Source organism: Podarcis raffonei, chromosome 11 (genome assembly GCF_027172205.1).
Source record: "Podarcis raffonei isolate rPodRaf1 chromosome 11, rPodRaf1.pri, whole genome shotgun sequence".
Classification (NCBI taxonomy): domain Eukaryota; kingdom Metazoa; phylum Chordata; class Lepidosauria; order Squamata; family Lacertidae; genus Podarcis; species Podarcis raffonei.
Window position 1 is genome coordinate 43921182 of NC_070612.1, and position 23885 is coordinate 43945066.

A 23885-nucleotide genomic window follows, 5' to 3' on the forward strand; every position below is an offset into this window, starting at 1 on the left:
ATGGTTTATGAAGGCAGGAATTAGCTCCAAGAAGGCTTAAAGGTAAAGGGTAAAGGGACCCCTGACCGTTAGGTCCAGTCGCAGACGACTCTGGGGTTGCAGTGCTCATCTCACTTTATTGGCTGAGGGAGACGGCGTACAGCTTCCGGGTCATGTGGCCAGCATGACTTAAGCTGCTTCTGGCGAACCAGAGCAGCGCACGGAAACGCCGTTTACCTTCCCCGCCAGAGTGGTACCTATTTATCTACTTGCACTTTGATGTACTTTCAAACTGCTAGGTTGGCAGGAGCAGGGACCAAGCTCACCCTGTCGCGGGGATTCGAACTGCTGACCCTCTGATTGGCAAGCCTTAGGCTCAGTGGTTTAGACCACAGCGCCACCCGCGTCCCTCCAAGAAGGCTTAGAGAACCCCAAATAAATGTGGTGCAATTTGCAAAATGAGGAAATGAAATATGGCTCCTTTGCTTTAAAAAAGGGCAAATAAAATAAGGTATTGAATGTGCACACAGAAACAGTGGGACAACTCCCCTAATAATACAGGAAGAAGCAGAAAAAAGCCCCAAAATGAAGTGACAGAAACAAAAGCAAAGGGCAGTTAAGACTGCTGTCTACACTCATTTCAGTAAAGTATTAGATTGTGTGGGATAAATAAGATCACAGAATGCAGGAAAGACTGGACTACTTTTGTCCAATTTTTTGTAGCAAATCACATCAACTGCAATACTTTTTTCTTTTAGTTATTTCTTTTCACTTAGCATGATACATCTTAAAATAGCATTAAAGTTCAGTTAAAACTGGTACTCCAAATGCTATCTCAAAATATTCCAACTAGCAGCAGCCAAGGTGTCTAAAAATAATGCAAACATATTGGGTCCATTATAATGAATAAAATAGTTTTTATTATTTTATTTTTATTACAAAGGTTATAGAATTGCCATCTACCTTAAAAGGACACCTTTTTTTTTTAGTAATCAACACTTAATTTATAAGATTTTATATGAAGAATGTATCAAATAAATTTCAGTAAATTCAAGGGATTAAGTATGAAAATACTTAAATACATTTTAATATCCTTTTTATTATCATTACACTTTGCCATTGCACTGTTTAAAGTAATATAATAGAACAACATTGCTTTGAAGGGATTCATTAAAACCAAGACAGCATCTGTAGGGGCAAGCAATTTTTTAAAATTCCAATCCAGAATAACTGGCTGAAGGCCATTTGCTGTCTGAATGATGCCAGTGACATGAACTTGATTGTATGATTCCAGCACTTAAAAAGAGCACATTGGTTATACATGGCTTTTCACCTTGGGCTACAATTATGCTACCAAGCTCAACTGGAGTCTGAAATCAGTCATGTGGCATCGTGCACAGTATCTGAACACTGTTTAGAGTCCTTTGTTGCCCAGATCTGATGAAGGTGCAGCAGGCGCTCCGAGGTTCGTGTGCTTACATTCAGGGCGGGGTGAACCTTGCGAATGCCAGACTCCTCCATTAGCGACAGGCCACAGATCCCAAAGTAGGCATGCAGAGCATCTGGGAGGAGACATCAGAGGATGTGCATTATTCTGCAGTAGACAATTGCCATTTTCTCAAGAAAAAAGTATCTCACTACATGCCAATAGTAAACATAGCATCAACACACAATATTCCTTCTTGCTGTCTGAAAACTGTCTGTAGTAATTAAAGCTTATGGGAGACAACAAATTGGGGTGGAGGTGGAGAGAAAGGGACCACGTATGCCAAGCATAGGTGCCAACTTGGCCAAGGTCCCTTGGTGTGCCCCCCAATAAAATGTTTGAGGGAGCCAGGCCCCCCTAAAGTTGATGGGTATTGCCATTCACATGGTGTGCGTGTGCTACGTCATGTGACTGATTATGTGGGGCAGGGCTTACCTCCCCACCCCAATATTTTCTGCAAGTTGGCACCCCTGATGTCAAGTACCAAGGAATTCCAAGCTACACAAGCGCATGTGATTCCACTAAAGTAGCACTGATCCACCCCCTGGAAGCAATACATACTTGCCATTATTAAAAGTTTGCATTATTCAACAGCACTGGTTCCCAATTAGCTATTGACCCCCCGTTTTTCAAAAGCCAACCCATGGACCCCCTACTTTTGAAAAAATGTTATCTCTATGGTATTTTTTGTTATGTGCATGGTGCCATGAACCCCCTGGGTGGGATACATGGACCCCCTGGGGTCCACGGCCCACCAGTTGGGAACCACTGTTCTACAGGGATGCCACTGAAGGTCATGACCTTACTCTGCCTCCTGGGACAAAATACAGTCATGTAGTCATGCACATCACATTATACCTGCTTTTATAGTAAACTTTGTCAGAATCCACACAATATTCCAGAAATGAGAAAAAGCCTGGTGAAGAGTTCAATCTTAATTTTTTAAGAGACAAATTTTATACTATAAATAGCAGAAGACTAGGGCTGGGCAATATATTTATATATCGTAGGGCTGCCATATGTCTGGATTATCCCAGACACTACCGGGATTTCAAAGGCGGAATTGATGTCTGGGGGGGATTTCCAAAGGCAAGTCAATCGAAAAATCGCTTTTTTTTGCATTTTTGTAAACAGCTCAACAATTTTGGGGGCTTCCTTTAAAAAGCTCAACTACTTTTGGGGTACCCTAGTTTTTACTTTTGGAAATATGACAACCCTATATATCATCCAAAACCAATTTGAAGTCCATATCATGATATCAGATTCATAATTTTTGACCTGGCACTATACTGCGAATTATGGTGTGTGTGTTTGTGTGTGTGTGTGTCCTGCAAAAATCACAATGTGGAAAAAAATGTGAAGCCAGCCAATGCCTCTACATAGCTCCATCCTTATTCCAAACGTTGTAATGTATCAGTTTATCGCAATGTTTAGCTGGTGATATATTGTGATGTTGAAAACCAGGTGTAGCCCAGCCCTATAGAACACCTAGAGGGTCCTAAACTACAGGACAGGTGCCTAATAATTTGCTTTAAAGTTCCCAACAACATCCCACATACCAGGTCATACAGTCAAAAGACTAAAGTCATCACATGTCTTCAAAGAGATATATGGCAATTCCAAAAGAAACATAAGGGGTGTGCAGCAGCTCAGTCTGTTTTGGAGCCGCTGTGTTGTTCCAGTTCTATTATTACAGCCTAAACTTGATCTGTTAAATCTGAAGCTCTACACACATACCCTGACTATATTGCAGAATCTTAAAAAATAAAAAAGTGGTCCACAGCACGTCTATAAAAATTCAACCAAAAACCTAGCACAGTGCATGTCAGTTGCTACAACAGGTGGAAAAACAAGTGATTTGCCAAGACCCTCAGCAATTTCAAGCGATCCATGAGGAGAAAGGTTTGGGAACCACTGTCCTACAGTATTGTGCCTTGCTTAACCCACCCAGAAAAGTCTGCATTTTTTCACCATCTGCCTTCATTCCTGGAAGTACCGTCCATGAAAAAGAAGAGAGGGAGATTGTATTATGTTGTTTGATTCTTTGTTAGGAAAAAATCAGAAAATAAGGAAGCCACTCAAATAGTCTAACTTCATCATTAACGCCCTGACCTGAGAGCCAAAATTCAGAGAATGACCACCAGTGTGAAGAAACCTCTCTCTTCCAAATCATTGTGAATTGAAGCTCCAAGGAAATAATTCACTGTGATTAACAACTAGATCTGTCCATCAAAGTGAAAATCCCTTCCTCCACTCCTTCCACAACACATGTAACAAAGGTGGTTGCTGCTTTTTTAATTGTTGTATATTTGGTGAATGGAAAGGATCATTTAAATGGTGGTATCCGATGCACTCATTCCATTAGCACATGAATTTATGCTTGCCCCACCACACACCCACTCCAAAGGACCGAGGGAACCTACAAAACAGAATTAGGGAGTACACAGTGGTGGGAGAAACATGTTGCAAATGTAAAGACTTCCTTAGCGTTACACGGCATTCCACCCAAAACTTTACGAAGTTGAATTTGTATGTGTGCTCAGAACCACACCTGAAGAGCTGATGCCAACAACCAAATAATACTAAAAATGTGCAGCTGGTCAACCAAGTGAGACAGTGTGTTGGATCTGGAGACACACAATCTACTCCTGCAACTGGGCATTCCTGGTTCCTCCACTGCACTGTAGCCCCCGCAGTGTGATGAGGCCTGGGAGGATGGCTTCCAAAAGCAGAAGTTCCTTCCTGCTCATGAAAGACCACCTTTGAATCTGGATAACTTCTAGATGTCAGACATTTTCCTAAGGATGCTGGGTCATATCCCATGTCTGGAAACACTTCCAGAGAAGTATTAATAAGACAGAAAAAGCTATCCTGGTTTTTTTCTTTTCTAAAAATGCTCAAGCATTTTCTTTATATCAAGGCTGTGTGTGTGTGTGTGTGTGTGTGTGTGTGTGTGTGTAAAATTTTCAGCCCAAAGGCCACATCCCATCATGAACAACCTCACAAGGACCACAAGGGCAAAAGCTGGTTGGGGGCAACAGATTTTTATTCTTTGATAATAAAGTACATTCCAGCCACATGAAAATCAAATGTTTCTACCTGTCTCTCTCTCCATTCAGGTAAGCAAGAGACATCACCACAATTCAAGGAAACATTCCAGCCGGTCAAAAACACTCGGGGACATGGGACAGCGAAGGGTGTGGCTTAGGAAGCGGCAGAGCCTGGACAGAGAGGCCTGGAAGGCTGAACTTGTTCTCAAGGCCTGAGGTTCCCTACCCTACCTTACAGAAAGGAACAAGGGTGTCAACCTAGAGGCAAGAGAATAGAAATGGAAGCAGGAGAATTTGGGCTTTGATCTGTATCTTTCTAGACCAAAACCCTCATTTTTTTACTGCTTATGCTGTTTAGACTTTAAGACTTACAAAGTTTCAATACCTGGTTAGTCCTTAATTGTGGTGGTTCCTTCCTTCTCTCCCACAAGTCTCAAGCTGTTAAATGATGATGCTTAGTTAAACCAGCATTCTGAGCACAATTTCCAACTACTTCTATGGATAAAAGCAGTTTTAATGCCCCTCATTCAACTCAGCAAGGCAATTTTAGAAGCTATCAGAACCTTCAGCTGTTTAAGGAATGGCAGAGGCTTGAAACTGCTGAAAATTAGGCCCTCTGATCCAGAAGCCCAACCTCTTCAGCCATTCTCTGTAAGTGCATGGCACATAGTACAGAAGACTCTGGTTCAAAACATGACAGCAGAAAGCCCTAGCTCAAACAGAGAACTTCAGCAAGCTATTCCATTGCTCTAGGTCTAAAAACAAACTAGTTAAATGAGCTTATTGCTAGCTACAAGTGATAGATTCTATCCTACCTTCCTGTAGAATAGCAGACGTCTGGAAAAGATGCTAGCTGGGACTGTCAGAATGTCCTTCTAAAGCAGGAGATACCAACACAGAGGCATTAATACCATACTTCACAGGTTCCACGGCTGAGTTCTAGCATTTGAAAATACATTCCAGAGCTAAGCCCCAGCTCAAAATAAGCCCTAAAAGAAATTTTCTTGCAAGGTTGCCAAAGCTCTGGGCAGACTACCATGAACTGCCTACAGCTGCGTGTGGAAGCAAGGGCATAACCTACTGGCCCCATCCCCATACCAAACAGCACATGCTACAAGTCCCAACTATATAGGGCCCTCCATTTGTAGTCTAGCACACAAAAGCTTCAACTGGTGATGTGCACCCTCCATATTTCAACGGCACACGGAAGATGGGTTGAGAGTGGAGTTCCAAAGTGCTGCTCTACATGCTGCGTTCTGCATCTACACACGAATGCCTGCCTGTCAATTCTATCTCTCTCTCTCCAATGGTAGAAAGATCTAGAGGGCTTTGGGGGATGCAGCCCATGGCTTGCCCAGATCTGGTGTAAATGAAGAGCTCGCAGACAGGAAAGCTGTCATTCCAGGAGAATGGCCTCTAGCAGTGTCTTCTGGCCCCTGGCCATATTTTTAAATTTACAACTGTACACATCATTCCAAATTCAGCCATACTGTAAAAGCCATGTTGTGGTCACAGTTCTAACAATACTGAGAATGATTTAATCTTTTCTCTGCTGCCACCAGTTTGACATTTCAGTGACCCCAAGGTTTTCCTCATTAGCCACAGCAGTTCAGACCCCCATGCATATCTGAGTAGGATTTTTTGCCGCAATTTGCATCATTTTACATTTTCTGAAACTGAACCTCGCTTGCTATTTTACTGGCTTTTCACGCAATTTGGAGACACCTTATGGGGCTCTTCAGTATCAGCTTAGATTTTTATCATCCTGAATAATGTGAAGCCATCTTTAAACTTGGTCATCCAGGAGTAAGTTGTACAGCACCATTCTCCATACAGAGCCTTCTGTGGCTGCTTGACTTACATCCCTTAATTGTAACAAATGTCCATTTACCTCTACCTTGTTCCTGTTTTACAACCCATTACCAACCTGTAACAGGAAGAGTATTAGTATTTATTTACAATACTTACATACCACCCAACAACACAACTTCTCTGGTTAGTTCCTATCAGTGGCGTAGCGTGGGGGGTGCCAGGGGTGCCGGCCGCACCGGGCGCAACATCTGGGGGGGGCGCGATTCCAGAGCGCCCAGCCGCGTCGTGCCCTGGGCCCGCCCCTATTGTCAGAGCGGCCGGCCAGCCTCCGCCTGCTCCTACCTTGCCCACCCGAGGACTGCGGCAGCGCCCGCCCCTGTGGCCACCTACCCCGCCCCGCCTCGCCCATTGGCTCGCCTCCCTCGGCCCCGCCTCTCTCCGATGGCCGCGGGGGGTGTCCTGCTCGGCGCCGGCGCCTTTTTTCAGGAGGTAGGGAGGCTGGACGGGGAGGTGGGGTCGGAAGCGGGCAGAGAAGGAGGGGAGCTCGTAGCCAAAAGGGCTGCGCCGGCCGGCAAAGGGCCGGGGAAAGTTTGGAGAGGAGAAACGCACCGTCATGATTTCCCGGTGGAAGCGGCAGGATTAGGGATGGCGAAGCGTAATTACGCACGAATTTCGCTGGGTGAGAGCTTCGGGGATCGATCGGCGGAAATGGGAATCAATTGGAATATGAGAAAGAGAGAGAGAGAGAGAGAGAGAGGGACCATCATTCATAGGCATAGATTTGTAGGGTTAGGGGGCGCAAATCCATGGGTTAGGGGGCGCAAATTACTTGCCTTGCCCCGGGTGCTGACAACCCACGCTACGCCACTGGTTCCTATGACTGGTAAGTTTACTTAGGAGACTTTGGCAAGGTATTTTCTCAAAGGTTTTTTGGAAGTGCAGGTATACAATATATAGAGGATCAAACTTTGGTACACATTTGTTAACACTTTCAAAGACGAGATAAGCAGTATATATTCCCTCTGTGGAAAGTGATTTCCCCTCATCAATATCTATCTTCAATAATGGTTCCAAAACAGATGTTATGCTAATGGGTTGTGTAACTAAATGGGAACATTGTCACAAGAACAAAAATGGATAGGAAAGAGATTCATTCCCTAGGACAATTACGCAAATGCGGACACCATACTCCTTTTCTTAATGTGCTACTTCAGCGCCACTATACAAACACTAATATCTACTTCCAATTTCCTTCACCTTTTGTTCTCATCTACTTTTTCGCTACGGATGTAGCACACAATATTGTTTTCAACCAATCTACTGCTGGTTATGTAACCAAAACACCAGCTAGCACAATCTGTAAAGCGAAAATCATGGCTTAAGAAGTTCTTATAAATGATTTGCGTTAGTAAGAGCCTGTTAGTGTTCAATGTCACTACTCTCTTATACCATACCAAAAGTATTAATGTTTCATTTTCATGTTATAAGTATTTGGCTATGGTTTCTCTTCCTGCCCCCTTTCCTTCCCCCTCGCCCTCTCATGTAGGTGGGCAAAAAAAGTTCATTTACCTGGATGACTATCTGGCCATTTAGCAAATCCACCAACAAGGCGATCTTGGGTTGATAAAATGTAATTCCTGTTCTTTTCATAGTTTGTATACTGAAATATTTTCAGAAGCTGAAAGAAAGGTTTGTCGTGTTAACACACATTATCAGTTTTAACATGCACCAAAAGTACAAACAGAGAATTGTAAAGTTTGTATACTCTTACTTTTTAAGAAAAAAAATGAATTTCTAGAATTAACCTTTGATATTAAAGGTCAACCTAAATTAACTTATTAATGCAGAAGTTAAATAGTCAGAAGGCAGATTATGAACGACAGTGTCTTCCTTCAACTTTCAAGTTACCTTAAGAGTTGCTCCAACCCAAAATGAGTAGCAGGTATCCACAGGCTTGTTAGGTCGGCCATGATAACCATTCTGTTGCCGCATAATGCACCATCTCCTTATCCTGTCCAGCTGTTTCTCAGAGAATACCTCTTCAAGTTTACCCATTAGGCATAGGGATGCAATACCACAAAAAGTAGAACCACCTGAAAAACCAGAGTTTCCCAAACATAGTTTTCAGTCTTCCATGGAGCTACTGAGGAAGCTCAGTTTACATAAACTACTGTATCTAAAAGACAATTTTACGTGATGCACTGTCATTCACCCTAGCAGAGAGAGGAGGCACTGAGTTAAGCACATGTAGAGCTGGACAAACAATTTTCAAACAAAACGACTGGTAAGCCACTCAACCATGTTACTGTTTTGTTAACCAGTTGTCATCCCACTTATACCACGGTATGCATGTGTGTTACTTTACCTGTAGTTTTAGGCCAGGCGCAGATGTAACACAAGAATGAAGGGATTAGACTATGCTATCATAGGCTCCCACATACGCACATTTCCCTCCAAGTCTGGGCTCACTTAAAAACTTCTGCAAAGAGAAATGCACATGCCAAGAAGCTTCCTTTTTGCGCTTGGTTTCATTGAGAGATACTGACAAAAATTGGGTATCGTGAATCTTGTGTTGAGACCTCCTTGTTGAAGTAATGACCTTATTGCTTATTTATCACTTTCACAAGGAGGACTCTCAGCACAAGATTCATGATATCCAAATTTTGTCAATAACCTGCAATGAAGCCAAGCTCAAAAATAAAGTTTCTCAGTGCATGCAGTTCTTCCTTGCAGAAGTGTTCTATCCCATTACCACTGTAATAAAGTGTTCCTTAAGAAAACAAATACTCTTACCATGAGATTCAAGTCCGGCTCCTTGGGCAAGCCCATTGTCATAAGACTGAAAAGGCAAAAGGCAGGCAAATGTAAGCATTCATGCAGACCTTTGAATGTACACTTCATTTTAGTAAAACTACATGGCCTTGGCCAAAAGTTATTTCTAGTCTCCCACAGCCTAGGAGATGACTTTTCAAAGACACTGGACTAACTTCAAAGTTATAACCAAATGTATACAGCTAGACAGTGCTCAAATTCAATAATAATAATAATAATAATAATAATAATAATAATAATAATAATAGGTGATGGTGGTGTTCTTCCACTCTATACAGGAGCCCAGATAATGCCATTATGAAAAGACAATAAATTCATTGACAAGCAGTTGTGACTGCTGTGGGTCAGGGTTGGGGGAAGAATGCAGGCAGCAAACAATGTCCACCCTTTCCTAAAAACTAATCAGCTGACTCAAAATAATCTGCTACTTGTAGACACCGGATGCCCAGCTAATCAGGTGTGTCATAAACAATGAGAATGAAACATCACACCAAGTATAAAATAATTAGCTTGAAGGTAGGTAGAGGACCTAGTTTACTCCAGCACCAAACTCGTGATACTTAAAAAAACACAGAACACTGACCTAAGGTTTATCTGGATGCTGAGACTGACTGTTGTCATCTTGCCTGTAAGATAACTGGGAACTTTGCCCTTTTAAAGGAGGAACTGCAATCCTCCGCCCTTCCAATAATTATTGCACTCATATGTTTGACTGACACAAGACAGGAAATGTGAAAAGCCAAACAAACAGCAGCCTTTGCTGTTTGCACAGAATATATATTTTTAGCTTAATTACAGATTCCTAATTTTATTACTGAATGTGTAGAGAAGTTTACTCTATGCTCAAACTATAGCTATGCAAAACTAAAGCACAGCCCTTTAGGACGCTGGGCAATTCTAGAGCAGACTAGAAAGTTGTTTTCAAAACAGTTCCTGGTCATTGGATTTTTCTGTAATATTTCTTGCTGCACATTACCTTTGGTACCGAAGTATTCACTGAGCCAACTTTGACAGTGCTAAAGCTTGTGTATCCCAATACTAAACAAACCAGTAAATCCAAGGAAAAAAACAGAATACATGAGGGTCAAGGGGCCCTTAGAATGGCATGGGCTGTGGTACAGAAATACAAAAAGAATCTAAGTCTATGAAAATACTGACTTGAAATAATATTTGACTTGCCAAAGGTGTTGCTACCTAACCAAATTATATTCAGCAGCATTCAAATTTGCACTGCAATGATAAAAACATATAAGCTTGAACGAGCCTTATTTTCTTGCAAATGACAACATAGGAGATGTTGAAACAAAAACTACATCTTTGAATAATAGCACCCTTCTAACAATGGCATCTGTTTTGCCTGTGATAAAGGGGACATTATCAGTACAAGCTAGAACTGTACATAAACCAACAGTTCACTACAATGAAATACATGGGCACCTCAGAAACGTAGATACGGTGTTGAAAAGAAATACAGGTGAAACCTGGAAAATTAGAATATCATGGAAAAGTTCATTTATTTCAGTAATTCAACTTAAAAGGTGAAACTAATATATGAGATAGACTCATGACATGCAAAGCAAGATATGTCAAGCCTTTATTTGTTATAACTGTGATGATCATGGCGTACAGCTGATGAAAACCCCAAATTAACAATCTCAGAAAATTAGAATATTAAATGAAATCAGCAAAACAAGGACTGCAAATAGAGCAATATTGGACCTCTGAGAAGTAGAAGCATGCATATGTACTCAGTACTTGGTTTGGCCCCTTTTGCATCAATTACTGCCTCAGATGCGATCAGCCTGTGGCACTGCTGAGGTGTTATGGAAGACCAGGATGCTTCAATAGCAGCCTTTAGCTCTTCTGCATTGCTTGGTTTCATGTCTCTCATCTGTCTCTTGGCAATGCCCCATAGATTCTCTATGGGGTTCAGGTCAGGCGAGTTTGCTGGCCAATCAAGCACAGTAATCCCATGGGCACTGAACTAGGTTTTGGGACTTTTGGCAGTGTGGCAGGTGCCAAAGTCCTGCTGGAAAATGAAGTCAGCATCCCCATGAAGCTCGTCTGCAGAAGGAAGCATGAAGTGCTCCAGAATCTCCTGGTAGACAGCTGTGTTGACCCTGGACTTAATGAAGCACAGTGGACCAACACCAGCTGACGACATGGCTCCCCAAATCTCTTTTCTGATGAGAGCAGTTTTTGCATCTTATTTGGAAACCAAGGACCCAGAGTATGGAGTAAGAATGGGGAGGCACACAATGCCAGGTGCTTGAAGTCCAGTGTGAAGTTTCCACAGTCTGTGTTGATTTGAGGAGCCTATCTCATATATTCACCTTTTATATATGAGTTTCACCTTTTAAGCTGAATTACTGAAATAAATGAACTTTTCCACGATATTCTAATTTTCCGAGTTTCACCTGTATTTCCATTTTCCATATTACCCTTTCTGAGAAAAATTCAGGTTGCAAGGTAAGTTGCTATTTTGAATATTAGTGCTGCAAAAATATTCTAGACCAGTTGGGTACTCAAGAGTACGCAGTACCAGCAACTCTTTTGTTGTTGTGAAAAAGTGCAACACACATACTGTTACAACTTCATGGTGAGTACCAGCACCTATTTTTCTAGAAGAAGAAAAAGCACTGTTCTAGATTAATCTAGCTTAAGAATAATTGTGCTTGTTAATTCCTAAATATAATACTTTTGCTTCTAGGAGACTCATGTCTGCTATGAAGAAACTCCACTAATGTATTCTGGTGCTGGGAATTTTGAGAGATCTCAAGCACAAAGATAACAAATACCATATTTTTCTATGTATATGACACCTATTTTTTTAAACGCAAACTTAAGAAATCAATATTTTAAATTAGGGTTGCCAAAACCACGAATGACACTGTAACTTACAAGCAGATGGAAAGGTAAAGGTAAAGGACCCCTGGACGGTTAAGTCCAGTCAAAGGTGACTATGGGGTTGCGGCGCTCATCATGCTTTCAGGCTGTGAGAGCTGGCGTTTCTCCACAGACAGATTTCTGCGCCACGTAGCCAGCATGACTAAACTGCTACTGGCGCAACAGAACACCGTGACAGAAACCAGAGCGCATGGAAACACCATTTACTTTCCCACCACAGCAGTACCTACTTATCTACTTGCACTGGTGTGCTTTCAAACTGCTAGGTTGACAGGAGCTGGGACAGAGCTGGGACAGGAGTGTGGGACACCCTGTCGTGGGAATCCGAACTGCCGATATTCCGACTGGCAAGCCCAAGATGCCCAGTGGTTTAGACTACCATCCATGTATAAGATGGCCCCCAATTTTTTACTAAAAAATAATAATAGCAAAAAACATTGTCTTATACACGGGAAAATGTGGTATATTCACACTGCTCTTAACTGACCACAAAGCAAAAGTCATCACTGTCTTCAGAGAATGCTAGTATAACAGAAATCTAAAAAGGGGCAGACTTTGATAATCGGAGCATTCACCTCTATCCTCCAACCTATTAAGCTGGAAAAGAAATGGAACACTACAGGGTAGGGTAGGACAAAGTGTTTGCATGCAAAGTAGGGATGAGGCATTTTCTGGAGTGCTTAACCTTTCTTAATTACTTTTATAAAACTCTCCAAATGACCCCCCCCCATTTCCTAGGAACTACATGTGGGAGCCCCATGCCCTTTTCTTGGTGGTGAACAGAAGGAGTGAATTTTTATCCCAGGTGAGAAACAGGGATGGAGTAAGTCTGATATTGCTGTGCAGTAAATGTCTCCCAGTTTGATGTTTCTTGGCATCAACTGGTAGAATACAGCAGCAGCAGCAACAACAACTGGGGACTGCAGAGAGCAGGTTGCAGAGGAAAAGCAGCAGGCTCTCTGCAAAAGCCTCACTGCCTTTGCTTTATATGTCACAAGCAAAGGTAGGGCCCCAAATTCCTACGTTTGCTGCCAAATGCCTAGTTCTGCTTGTACACAAAAAAATTCTGCTATGCTCTATGAAGATTCACATAGCCACTGGCGGTGGAACAGGGGGAGGGGGGAGTGCACTGCCCCTGGGAAGGGGGGGCCCATCACGGCCATCCCCCAGACACGAGCCGCACACACCCCACCACGCTGGGCGGCGTGCCACGCCCCTGCCGCTCTCCATCCCCGGTGCTGGAGCATGCAGCTTCGCCACTGCACATAACACATTTGTAATCACCCTCCCCTTTATATGTCTCTCTCAGAAATATAGCATTCACTGTTTTCCTTATTCTACCAATAGTATTTTTGACCTTTCAAGCAGCTCAGGATGCATTCTTCAAGTTTCAGCTTTTAAAAGTCAACTTTACCACAATCGCCTCCCAGGACACAGCTTACCTAATGGCAATCTACACATTCATTCCTGTACAGCAGTTGAGAGCTGACTGCTTACGGCTTTGGCAGAATTTGAACTAAAGAGGGAAAACATAAAAGGACTATCTGTTTGACGTGCTTTTCAAGAGCAGTATTTTGGAGCACACTTGAGCATTCAAGTGTATAATCAAGTGTACTTGAAGTCTAGTGTCTCACTACAAGTGTTAACTATGCAAGAGCTACTGGCTTTCTGCACATCAGATCAAGACTAAAAATACAGCATGCCAGATTCTTGGCATTGTGCAGGATTGATGGTGCAGTGCGGGATTCTCTTTTTATGAAATAACTGGTGGCAAAACTGCAGCCTACTGGTTACTGTGCATCTCTAGGAGAAGCCCGTAGAGACAGTGCCTAGGAAGTGGCAGTCTGGCATGCTAATGATGGTCTGCTGGTGTAGATTCCAAACCTGAAGTGCAAGTTTAACTCATTTATAGTCTCAGCTAAAAGAGAACAGGAAACTCAGGGCCTGGGTTGTTAATCTGTAACCCATGTACTCTGACAGATAATAGGCAATAGCTCATGCTGTTCACAACACAATCATGTATTTCTATACTTACAAAAGGCAACATTTAAATTATTTGAACTTAAACTAGATTTATACCTTAAGTAAAGCTGTGCCCAACTAGCCACAGCAATTATATTTTCACCATGCTACAGGGCAGGATTCCAGCGTTGCAATCACACTAGTATGGAAAACGTTAACGTAAAATATGAACTGGTAGCTTTTCAGTTTTTGAAAGGTCTATATGCCAATAACATCATAAAGGTAAAGGATAAAGAGACCCCTGACCATTAGGTCCAGTCGTGGCCGACTCTGGGGTTGCAGCGCTCACCTTGCTTTATTGGCCGAGGGAGCTGGCGTACAGCTTCCGGGTCATGTGGCCAGCATGACTAAGCTGCTTCTAGCGAACCAGAGCAGCGCACGGAAAGGGCGTTTACCTTCCCGCCGGAGCGGTACCTATTTATCTACTTGCACTTTGACGTGCTTTTGAACTGCTAGGTTGGCAGGAGCAGGGACTGAACAATGGGAGCTCACCCTGTCGCGGAGATTCGAACCGCCGACCTTCCGATCGGCAAGTCCTAGGCTCTGTGGTTTAACCCACAGCACCACCCGTGTCCCAATAACATCATAAAAAGCAGCAATATAAGAATTTTGAATGTTGAAATCCTATGGCTATGTACCATATTTCTAAGTAAACGTACACAAGATTGTAATGTTGGAGCCTTACAGTGCAACCGTATGCAAGCATATTTAGGAATAAGTCCCACTAAGTTCAGACTTACTCACAGCTAAGTTCACAAAGGATTGCAGTCTGAATTGCCCAGAAGGGCTAATACTATCCATGAATGAATGCACAGAATACTTAGTATTTCTTGTACACAATCAGAATAGGCAACAATTTATATCAAAGTGGAGGCTATTTAGCAGCCATGAAATCCATCATTATTTCTAGTAAGAAGAAAAACTAAGTAGCGTATATCACTGTAGCATCATAAAAATTCATGTTTTAGAAGTCCTTTGTGTCCTAAATCATTAAGCATTAATCCTAATGTTGTCTCTCTCACGCTGCTCATTACAAAGGCAAATCTATGCATTAATGCTATAATATTCTGCATTAAATATGTTTGGATGCAGGAAAACTGGCAAAGAAGCTGCTTTATTGCTTTAGTTCCTCATTCAACACAGTAATACAAAATGTATGCATATGAAATGTTAAGAAAAGATTCTCTGAATAGAGGAAGTTGAAAAAATTTGATTTGCAAAACTCACCATGCTCCTCCTGATATAGTCAATGGCTTTCTTCGTATCCATCCCTGACCAGTTGTTAAGCATGTAGCATATACAAGCAGCACAGTACACAAATCTCATGTCATTTTCACTTCCTTCCAGGACTGCACAAAAACTATAACATATAGAAGTTATGCAACAGTTACTGCTCTGTTCAACTGAATCTCAATCTGGGTTTGTTTGGGGGTTTTTAGAACAAAACATAATTTACTTCAAACTGTCAGTTTCTATGGGAAAATGATCTAATTACCTGCTGAAAGCAGAACCCTGTCAGGTGATTACAAGACCTCTTTCAGTCATTTACTACAAAGCCAGCACACACACACTAGCTAGTGAAAGTACCATTTTGACCAGCCAGCATACCCACCACTCACCTGAGTAGCAGGGACTAAACTGAATTATTCTGTGCCGTGCCCTATTAGCAAGGCCTTCTGCTTCCTAGAGCAAGGGTTATAAAACTTTCTTCCCCCAAGGTTGTTGAAAATTATGGAGGTCCGCCAGTCACAAAATGGTGACAGATAGAGGCAGGGTTTGGCATAATCAGCAGGAATTCTGCATTTGTAATTCCAGCTTTTCATGAAAGCTCATGATTTCTACACCCCCTCCCCACATATATTAAGACAACCAGGTGGCATCTGCTTTCTAGAACTTATGGAAACTAGCATATTGCTGAGCTACTAAATGGAGAAGAATTAAAACAAGCAAGATCAAATTATGGTTGTTGCTGCTTTGGTTGCAGCCATACCCAAGATTCAGGAGTCACTTTTTCCATCTATATAAAGTCTGCAGTCTATGAAAGGAGCCAGTCTCAGCAATGGAGGGAGGAATGCTCAGTTTGAAAGGCAAGCCAAAGAGATCAAAGTCATGTCTGTGGGTACACTGGAACAAGGAAAAGGGCTCTAGACCAGACTGGAACAGCAGTAAAAGCATTTGAGCGTCCATGAGGGTCTATTAAGAGGTTCTGGAGATCAGCAGGAATTACCATATATATATTTTCCAGCACATTTTTTATGCTGAAAAAGCCCCCCTCAGCTTATACTCAAGTGAGGGTCCTTTCAGGCTGCTCCTTCCTCCTCCTCTGCCTTTGCCATTCTGTGGTAAAATTAGGTGCCTCGGCTTATATTCGGGTCGGCTTATACTCGAGTATATACAGTACACCTTTAATGAGTTGCTGTGATAGGAGAACCGAGGACATTCAGCAAACTATATAGCACAGTACTCTTCCCTACCTAAATCTGCAAAAGTCTCTTGACCTCCTGACTTCTCTAAATGCTGTTTTTGGTAGCCTAGAGCCCTTTGACCAGTTGCCGGCAATATAGGGAACAGACAACAAGTTACTGGCGTTTAAAGACTAGGCTCTGAAACCCCCAGTGAAAGAACACCATTAAATGCAAGAATGCAGGCTTCCTATCTGTGCTATGTGAAATGAAGAAGGGGACATCTCTGCTTGCTAGAATACCCTAGTCTGAGTTTGCTTTCCCTGGCAAGAAGAGATCTCAAAGTATGTAAGCTTCCTCTTGCTTACTGTGCTCAAGCCCTCACTTTCCTCACGCTGGATTCAGTCTCGCCAGTTCCTCCTTTACTGTACTGTGCATTATGTATTTGGATCCAGTTTTTCCTTTCTAAAAATATTTAACACCTGGCAACACAGAATTCACTGTACCTCCCGTCATCCAGCTGGAGAGCTCTTAGTCCTGCCAAGCAGGCTTCTTTATTTACTCGGCTCAAGTCATCGCCAAGAATAACCAAGCAGGAAAGGCCAGTGTAAGTCATTGCTATGTGCCCGCTATCATAGGGATGAGCAATCCCGGGACCCTGAAACACAAGAAAATGCAATTAGAATTATTATTAGAGTTTATAGTTCTCAACGGATAACAAAACAAGCATTTGTTTTAGCAGAAAACAGAGATTGTTTTCCTGAAGTGTCTTTGGGCAGGAGCATTGTTCTAGGAACATTTTGCGACAGGGAACTTTCATTAGCACAAACAGTTTCTGAGCTCTGGGCGCAGTACTGAGCCTAAAATTTCAGATTTAAACTGCAGAGTGGAAGGAAAGGAGGACCTTTTTCTGCCTCCCCACTTCTAGCTACTCTCTGAAGACCGGAGAAGAGACCCTCTTAAGAATATTAGAGGGGAGGGGAGGGGAAGGACTAGACCATGTGAAAAATCATTTCCAGCTTTGTATTCCTGTTATTAAAAAAGGGGCTCCTGGACATTCTGTTGTTGCGCCCACAACCTAGGTTTAAGGTGCCATTTAACTCCTCGCTTTCATATCTCAGTTTCTAACACTGGGCAGGAGAAACATGCAGGAGAATTGCCTGAATGGCTATATATAAATGCCCACCTCTGCATGACCCACACATAGCAGCAGCTATGCAAATAGCAGGAAGTGTGACAGTTATTTTAAGACCAGGGTACATTTCCAGCACCAGAAGAATTTTGCACAGATTTCTACGAACTGATGGCGGCTTCCAGTGTGCCAGTTTAGTCCTGTATGGCAGATCTCAACTACTGTACTAGGATAGATGACCAAACTAGACTTTCCTTTGCAAATATTCCTGAAACGTTCAGTCTAGAAAGCCAAACAGCTTGAGAAATAAATAAAATATTTTAACAAGCTGGTCCTGCAGAAAGGACTTCACAATACCTTTCAGTATTTTCTGGGATTTACATTAGAGATTCCAGGTTACAAAATTCTGGCACCATGTAAAGGGATACAATGAGTTATCACCACACATCTAATATCACTTTCAATAAATTTAGAAATATGATCACACCATATAAATAGTGACAACCTAAAAAATAATCACACTGTTTATGAGAATTTCAGGGTTACCACGTCTCCTCTTTTTCCAGGACATGTCCTTTTTTTCAGGAGGTAAATTTTGAGACAAATTGCATTTATTTGCTTTGAATGGCCATCATTGTATCCTCTTTTTTGCTCTTCAAAATATGGCAACCCTATTTTAAAAAGAGGCCACTCAAGCCCAGGTGGCTTACATTCTAGGGATGTGCATTCTCCCTCTTTTCCATGAAAACTTATGGAAATATGGATATGATGTAAGTCTGATGTGTTATGCAGTATTTAGAAAGTCTTGTCATTTTTAAAGAAGGACTTCATACCTCTCACAACTGTAAAGAAAAGCCCACACGTGTTGGTTTGCCTGCCCATCATGCTAAGTCTATCTTAAGGGCATCTATTTTTGTGTCTTCCTCACAAGAACCACACTGATGCTGTCCTGATAACAGCAAGACAGAAATGTTAGGAATGGAATTTCTGTCCATGCAGCCAGCCTGCTAGCACACTGACACTGCAGACTTATTTGACTCCTCTGAACTTGCATTCCATGTATTTGATTTGTGTTCCCTTTCTAACACACTTTCAATCCTACAGGCTGTTCATACTTCAAGGACCCCACTTCTCGCGCCTGCCACAAACTACATGAGACAACCATGTTATAAAGGTGAAGGTTTCCTATGAAGAATATCCTCATTTAGAATACGACATTCAAATGTGTGTTCAGGCAATGCTGCAGTAATCTGAGGATTTGCTGCATTTCCCCGTGTATAACACCCCCCCATGTATAAGACATCCCCTCTTTTTTGGGACTCAAAATTGAGAAAATGGGGGGAGATTGCCCACAGTTATTAAGCTTTGGGGGGGGTTGCACAGTCTTGGAGGGGGGAGTTTTGCCAGAAATCGCTCACCCGCAACAGCCAATCACACGCACATCGACAAAGCCACTAATTGTCTCCACACTCACCAAAAGCAAGCACCAAAACAGCCAACAGCTGACACCCCCCAATTTTTAGCACCATTTTTTAATAAAATAACCTCATCTTATACATGGAAAACTATGGTAAGTCATGCATTAACACCTTTTTTATGTACGTGTCCAGGCTGTGGAATGACGGAAAGAGAGTGAGCAAGATTCGCATCTGATAAAGACCCGAAGGAGTTGCAAATGGCCATGATTTGTGCAAAGTTAAAAGCAAGATAAACCTGAATAAAATCTGAACTACTTTTAAAATCACTGATTTTTACGTGTTCTGTGGGCACATCTTGAAAGACCTGTGGTTCCAAAATAAAGAACTGAACCGAACACATACTCCAGCAAGCACTGCTGCTGAGCAGATCCTGTTCGTTTTAACAGACCTCAAGTAGGATATGAGCAGAGGTTGCACAGCTTCACTGCTCAGTCGATTCTATGAAAAGTGAACAGAGTACCCTAGGTTCACATCAACTTGAAATTCTTGGGTCACAAAGGTTCACAGAACAACCAAACCATTACATTATCAAGTCGCAGGCTTCCACACATCCTACCTGCCCACATACATTCAATGTAGTTACTTTAGTAACTTACGGTGCAATCCTAACTTTACTTATCTGGGAGCAAGCCTCATTCAATTCAAGATGACTTGCTTCTGAGTAGACAATTTCCCAATTTCTATTCTTATTGGTTTTAAAAGCTTAAAGCACATTAAAAAGCTGTGCATCCATTTCTAGCTTTCATTAAAATATAGCTTTGTTAATAAGAGCACCGTTCTGCCTCGCGGAAATGTTTTCCATTTACGAGTAGAATTTACAAAAATAGAGTGCTATTTTTACTCTAAAAAATGCTCACCTCAGAGCCTTATTTCATGATCATGTAAATATTTGTTAAAAGGCTGCAAAGGAAAGCACTGTAATTTTTTTCATGTAGTATTCACTAACCTTGGACGGATTGAATGGCATTCCCAGATACGAAGAACCACGGAATCCACAGCGATGCATGTTTGACCCTTTGTAGGAAACAAAACAACCCTAGTTTAACTTTGTGCATTCATTTTCAAATTACTAGCTATTTGTTTTAAACAATTCTACTGAAATTGAAAGTCTTTCTCTGGCTCATGATTAATGCCAAATCATATTCCCTAGCTCAGACTGCTATCCTACAAACATAACTTGGAGTAACTCCTATTGAACTCTGTGAACCCACTTACTTTTGAGTAAAGGGGCTGGCAATGCAGTTCTGCCACATGCAGCTCTGCATTTGCAACCATTTTTCACAGAAGGCCAATGGGAGTGGTTAGATTTTCCACCCTGCTACATACTCATCATTTTCTCAGTTCTACAAACACTCCACCCTACGTAGTTGATGTAGAAATGGTCAGCCAGCCATTTTCAGTCTATCCCCTCCTCAGACTGACCTTCCAGGAAAATATAGCTCCTGTTCTGGGATCTAGCCTAACACGTTTGCAGAGATAAGAGCTGTAATAAGCAGCAGCTAAATAAAAACAAACCGTGTTTTACAAATTGTTAGGAGTCATTCTGCAAAGAAACAGAAAAGATGATTGTAACTTTAAGAACTGTTTCTGTGAGTTCTGGGTGTGAGTACTGGGCTGATAAGATACAACTGGTGATGAGTACAAAAGGAGAAGTTATTTTACACCTGTCTCATGGTTCTGTCGTCCGCTGCCAGGAAGATACAGCTCCAACACAAATGTCATACAACTATATAAACTTTGAGCCAAAGTAAGGCATATAGAACCATACAAGAACAAATTTATTACAGCAATTATATTAAAGAGTTCATGTACCAATTGGTTGTCTTTTATGTATATTCTCTGTCTAAAAACTGAAAGAAAAACTCTATTATTCATGCAACAGTACCAGTCAGATCCCCCAAGAGGGTTCTCCAAGGATCACAAGCATACAAAGCATTCATCCTGCACAAAGAAGTCTTGTTTAAAGAGGGTTTTTTTCCCATCTGAGATATACTAAATAATGAAGGTCCTCCTACATATTATTAATTTTTAATGTCACTCCAGTATTTATGGTGGGTTGTATCCAATGCATCCTTCCATTCACGGAAGACTCTTTGATTTAGGGGAGGCTAACAAAAGTGGGAAGGGGGCAAAGCAGTGCCTGCAGACAGTCAGCTTGTGTATCCATAGCAGTGACCAGAGGAGGAATGAGCTCTGGGAAGAGCACAGAGAGAAGAAAACACCCTGGTGCATCTGCAGCAGCACAACTGGATGCCTTCATCTGCCCCAACTGCAACAAAACATCTCTCTCCCATATTGGCCCCAAAGCCACAGTAAATGTATAATGGCATAAGTTAAACCCATGAATTGTCCTCCACAAAGGCAAATATTTATAGAGAATCTACAGATGATTTTTCTCTTCTTTTTAACCTGACATACCAAAATACCATGAAATACAGCAAAGCTAAACCTATATGTGAAAAGAATGCAGCTGTGAATTGATAACCCGGGACTGTAAGTGACTCAATTTTATTTTGAGTACTGAAATTAATGGGCCCAACTTAGTCATTACAGTGGATCTCCTCTGAGTAAAACTTGGTCGATTGCCACCCTTGGTTTTGCTCTTGTATTTCAATTCAGAAAATACACTAAAGTAGTGTACAGAAGAAGCTTCAGAACATGGTTCTAGCTATTAACAGGCAGGTTTTCATTTCAGTGCCTGTCTTCATTGTGTTTTGCAGAAAGCTGCTGTGAAAGAAGAGCCAAATCTATTTTCAGCTCAAAGAGCTTTTCTTGAATCTTGCACTAACATCTCATTACCCATCCCAAGAGAATACTGATCATAGTCAAGAGTTTGTTTTGGTTTTTTAAATACCTTCATTAGCTTTGTTACTTTTAAGTTTCCTTTTGCAAGATGACCTTAAAGGTCCCATAAGCCTTCAATTCTTAAGTCAAGCATGGAGAACGCCACACAGAATTGGAGATTAACAGACAAACCATGATCACTATTCATTGAGTAGGAGTTAATCCAACAGTTTCAAAACAACAAGAGCAGCTGTTCTGAATCAATTATTATAGATGGGTCTTATGGTAATTAGTCAAGAAGACTGTCTAAGGCTAATATTGAAGCTCCAAAATTTAAAAACAGGTTTTGGGAGATGTTAAGAAAATAAGAAGTATTTTAGCTTCAGTGGGGATGTTTCATGTGAGTGCATATCTATTAATATGTCAATACTATTGATATGTGCCACATAAAACTACATCTTCGAAAATCATGTTACTGAATTTTTAAGTATGGGGGGAGGACAGTTTCATAATCATTTAATATTTTTAATCAGCTACTGTTAAATGTTAAGAGAAGTCAGAGGCATCACAACTGGCTGTATCCTTTACTTACTATGGCAAAAAATCAACAAGCTGTTGTCAGCAAGTAAGAGTCTCTTGCAGCATCTTAAAGTCTAGGAAACCTATTAAAGTATAAACTTCTGCAGTAATAAATTTGATAGTCTTAAAGGTGTCACAAAACTAACTGTAGCTTGCCCCTTGGTTTTACTGCAACAGACTAGCTAGCACAGCAACCCCTCTGGAAGATGTCACAGGAAGGATTTAGTACTTCAATTATGGAATGGCACCATCTAGTGGTTGTTCTGCATTTAAATGGTACTACTCCTGAAAACAATTGAAGCTTTAACAACAAAAAAGATGTAATACACTCCAATGAGTTATACTAATCATTACTCTAAGGAAACAAAACCAGAGCCTTGTGGCGCCTTAAAGAGAAAAAATATGTTTGTTAAGCTGTTGCAAGCCTCATTTTTGTGTGTGCTATTAACAGACGCACAATCCCTCTGGAATTATTCAGCTGAAATCAGGGGTAAAGGGAGGAAGTCTTATTTTGTAGAGAATATATCCCCACCACCACACAACTAACAAACATGAATGCAGTAAGTTCAAAAACAAAACAAGATTATGATGGACCTCATAACTCTTAAGCTTTTGTGGTATAATACTGCTCCATTTGCAACACGTGTCAATATTGATCCCATTTTAGCCATAAATCTGATCGGTGAAACTGCCAATAATCTGAAGAGAGTCTTTTTAGACTTCTGCTTTTTTCAGTATTGGCTCATAAAAAGTACAAAGAAGTCAGAACTATATCAAAACTAATTTGAAACACTTGTGGAACAGTCTTCTTCCACCATACTCTCCAAAACCCAAGTCACAACTTCAAATGAAAGCAGTACAAGACTTTTAAATATTTCACTTGGCTTAAGAACGTTAAGAGCAGCATTCCTGGATCAGACCAAAGACTCATTCAGTCCAACATTCTGTTCCCACAGTGGCCAAACAGATGCCTAAGGGAAACCCGCAAGCAGGACAAGAGCACAATAGCCTCCTTCAACTCGTGATCCCCAGAAACTTGCCTTCAGAGATATGCTGAAAACAGTAAACTGCCATCATGATTAGTAACTAGATAGCCTTATCTTGCATGTGTTGGCTTTTGGTGATCAGGGAGAGAGTGGCACGAGGATCCTGATTTTATATATATATTTCTTTTTTAAATGTTTCTAATATCTTACCACACACCAGCAGCCTTAGTGATTTCAAGATGTGGAACTAAGGAGGAAGGGGTATATACTACCAGTACTGCTCTCTTTTTCAGAAAGCCTGCCTCCTAGATGGAGCAGAAAGCACAAGAGTACAAGGCCACTGACTTCCAACAAGTAGGGCAACAGTGCATTACTGTATTGACATCTGACTCAGTTCTATCAATTAGTTTGAGTTTCCCTGTTATTCTTCCATTGT

At 41.5% G+C, this 23885-nt stretch overlaps 1 protein-coding gene across 4 annotated transcripts in view; it reads right to left on the minus strand.

The window, feature by feature from the left end:
• Positions 1–872: 872 nt before the first annotated feature.
• PGGT1B (protein geranylgeranyltransferase type I subunit beta) overlaps positions 873–23885 on the minus strand; it is a 29479-nt gene continuing 6466 nt past the window's right edge. The window contains exons 3-10 of one of the 4 annotated variants that reach the window (XM_053407976.1): positions 20047–20114; positions 16997–17148; positions 15316–15448; positions 9121–9166; positions 8236–8420; positions 7897–8005; positions 5331–5390; positions 1441–1541 (exon numbers count right to left, since the gene is read on the minus strand). In XM_053407976.1, the coding sequence (XP_053263951.1) occupies positions 5365–5390; positions 7897–8005; positions 8236–8420; positions 9121–9166; positions 15316–15448; positions 16997–17148; positions 20047–20114 (719 nt within the window). In that variant the 3' untranslated portion in view covers positions 1441–1541; positions 5331–5364. Of the gene's footprint in view, positions 1542–2102; positions 3452–5330; positions 5391–6419; positions 6443–7896; positions 8006–8235; positions 8421–9120; positions 9167–15315; positions 15449–16996; positions 17149–20046; positions 20115–23885 lie in introns of those variants that run through there. The other 3 variants (XM_053407977.1, XM_053407975.1, XM_053407979.1) reach the window with 3 other exon arrangements.